Here is a 1190-nt window from a genome sequence, read left to right as displayed (position 1 = left end):
AGAAAAAAAGAAAATTTGGTTTTTATTATTATTATTATTATTATTATTATTATTATTATTATTATTATTATTATTATTTACGGACTACATAAATAGACTCTTCATTGGATGAATCATACAAAGTCCTTTGACTTGAGAATAAATCGATTCACGACAATTCAGTTTTAAAAATCTAAAGTTCAAAGTGTGCATGACTCATGCTTAACTGTGAATTGATTCACACATAAAAAAGGCATTTAGTTGATATTTTCTCATTGAAACTTCTCATATATATATATATATATATATATATTTTTTTTTTTTATTTTAAAAAACGGGACGTGTCAATCTCATCCCGTTATAAAAATTCGTCCTTGAATTTATTTAATAAATGTCACTAACCTTGAGTTTCAACATAAGTGTGGGTACTTTGCACGGATGACTTCTTCGGGTTTCCAAGTAGTTTCTTCACCTGATGGACCACGCCAAAGAACTTTTACTGAAACGATATCCTTTGAGCGTAAACGTCTCACTTGGCGATCTAATATAGCTACTGGATGTTCAACGTACGATAGACTCTCATCTAAATGTACGTCTTCGTGATTTATGACATGAGAAGGGTCATGAAGATACTTCCGAAGCATCGAAATATGAAAAACTGGATGAACTCCCGAGATATCTAGTGGAAGTGCCAAACGATACGCTACTGGTCCGACCCTTTCTAAAATTTCAAATGGTCCAACGAATCTTGGACTTAATTTCCCCTTTTTACCAAATCTCAAAACTCCTTTCATTGGTGAGACTCGTAGAAATACATGTTGTTAGGAATAATGGCTTCTGTTAGTTTAAAGATATGAGAGTAATTAAACAAATTATCAAAGATCGGTAGCGGAATATATTCAGGAGCAATGATTAACACAATTGCAAATATTATCAATATATGAGAATAGAAACAATGCTTAATTCAGAATGTTAATCAAGACATAAAATCATTAATTCATACATTCAAGAATACGCATTTATGTAACATCAAAATAAAGAGTAGGGATAAGAAACAAGTGCACCAAGATTTATACTGGTTCAGCTATCAGTTTGATAGCCTACATCCAGTCTTGAAATCCAACAAGATTTCAGCCTTTTCCAATAGAATGAATTGAGAACTTTTTTTAGATTGTCCAGCTTCCACAAAGCCTATCTATCTAACCCACTCA

At 31.8% G+C, this 1190-nt stretch overlaps 1 protein-coding gene across 1 annotated transcript; it reads right to left on the bottom strand.

Moving 5' to 3' along the window:
• Nucleotides 1-389: 389 nt before the first annotated feature.
• LOC113784749 (uncharacterized) lies at nt 390-773 on the bottom strand. The gene has a single exon (XM_027331003.1). It carries the CDS (start codon nt 771-773, stop codon nt 390-392), a length of 384 nt encoding a protein of 127 aa, XP_027186804.1.
• Between the last annotated feature and the right edge of the window lie 417 nt (nt 774-1190).

Source organism: Cicer arietinum, chromosome 7 (assembly GCF_000331145.2).
Source record: "Cicer arietinum cultivar CDC Frontier isolate Library 1 chromosome 7, Cicar.CDCFrontier_v2.0, whole genome shotgun sequence".
NCBI lineage: Eukaryota > Viridiplantae > Streptophyta > Magnoliopsida > Fabales > Fabaceae > Cicer > Cicer arietinum.
This window is presented reverse-complemented; position numbering and strand designations above follow the sequence as displayed.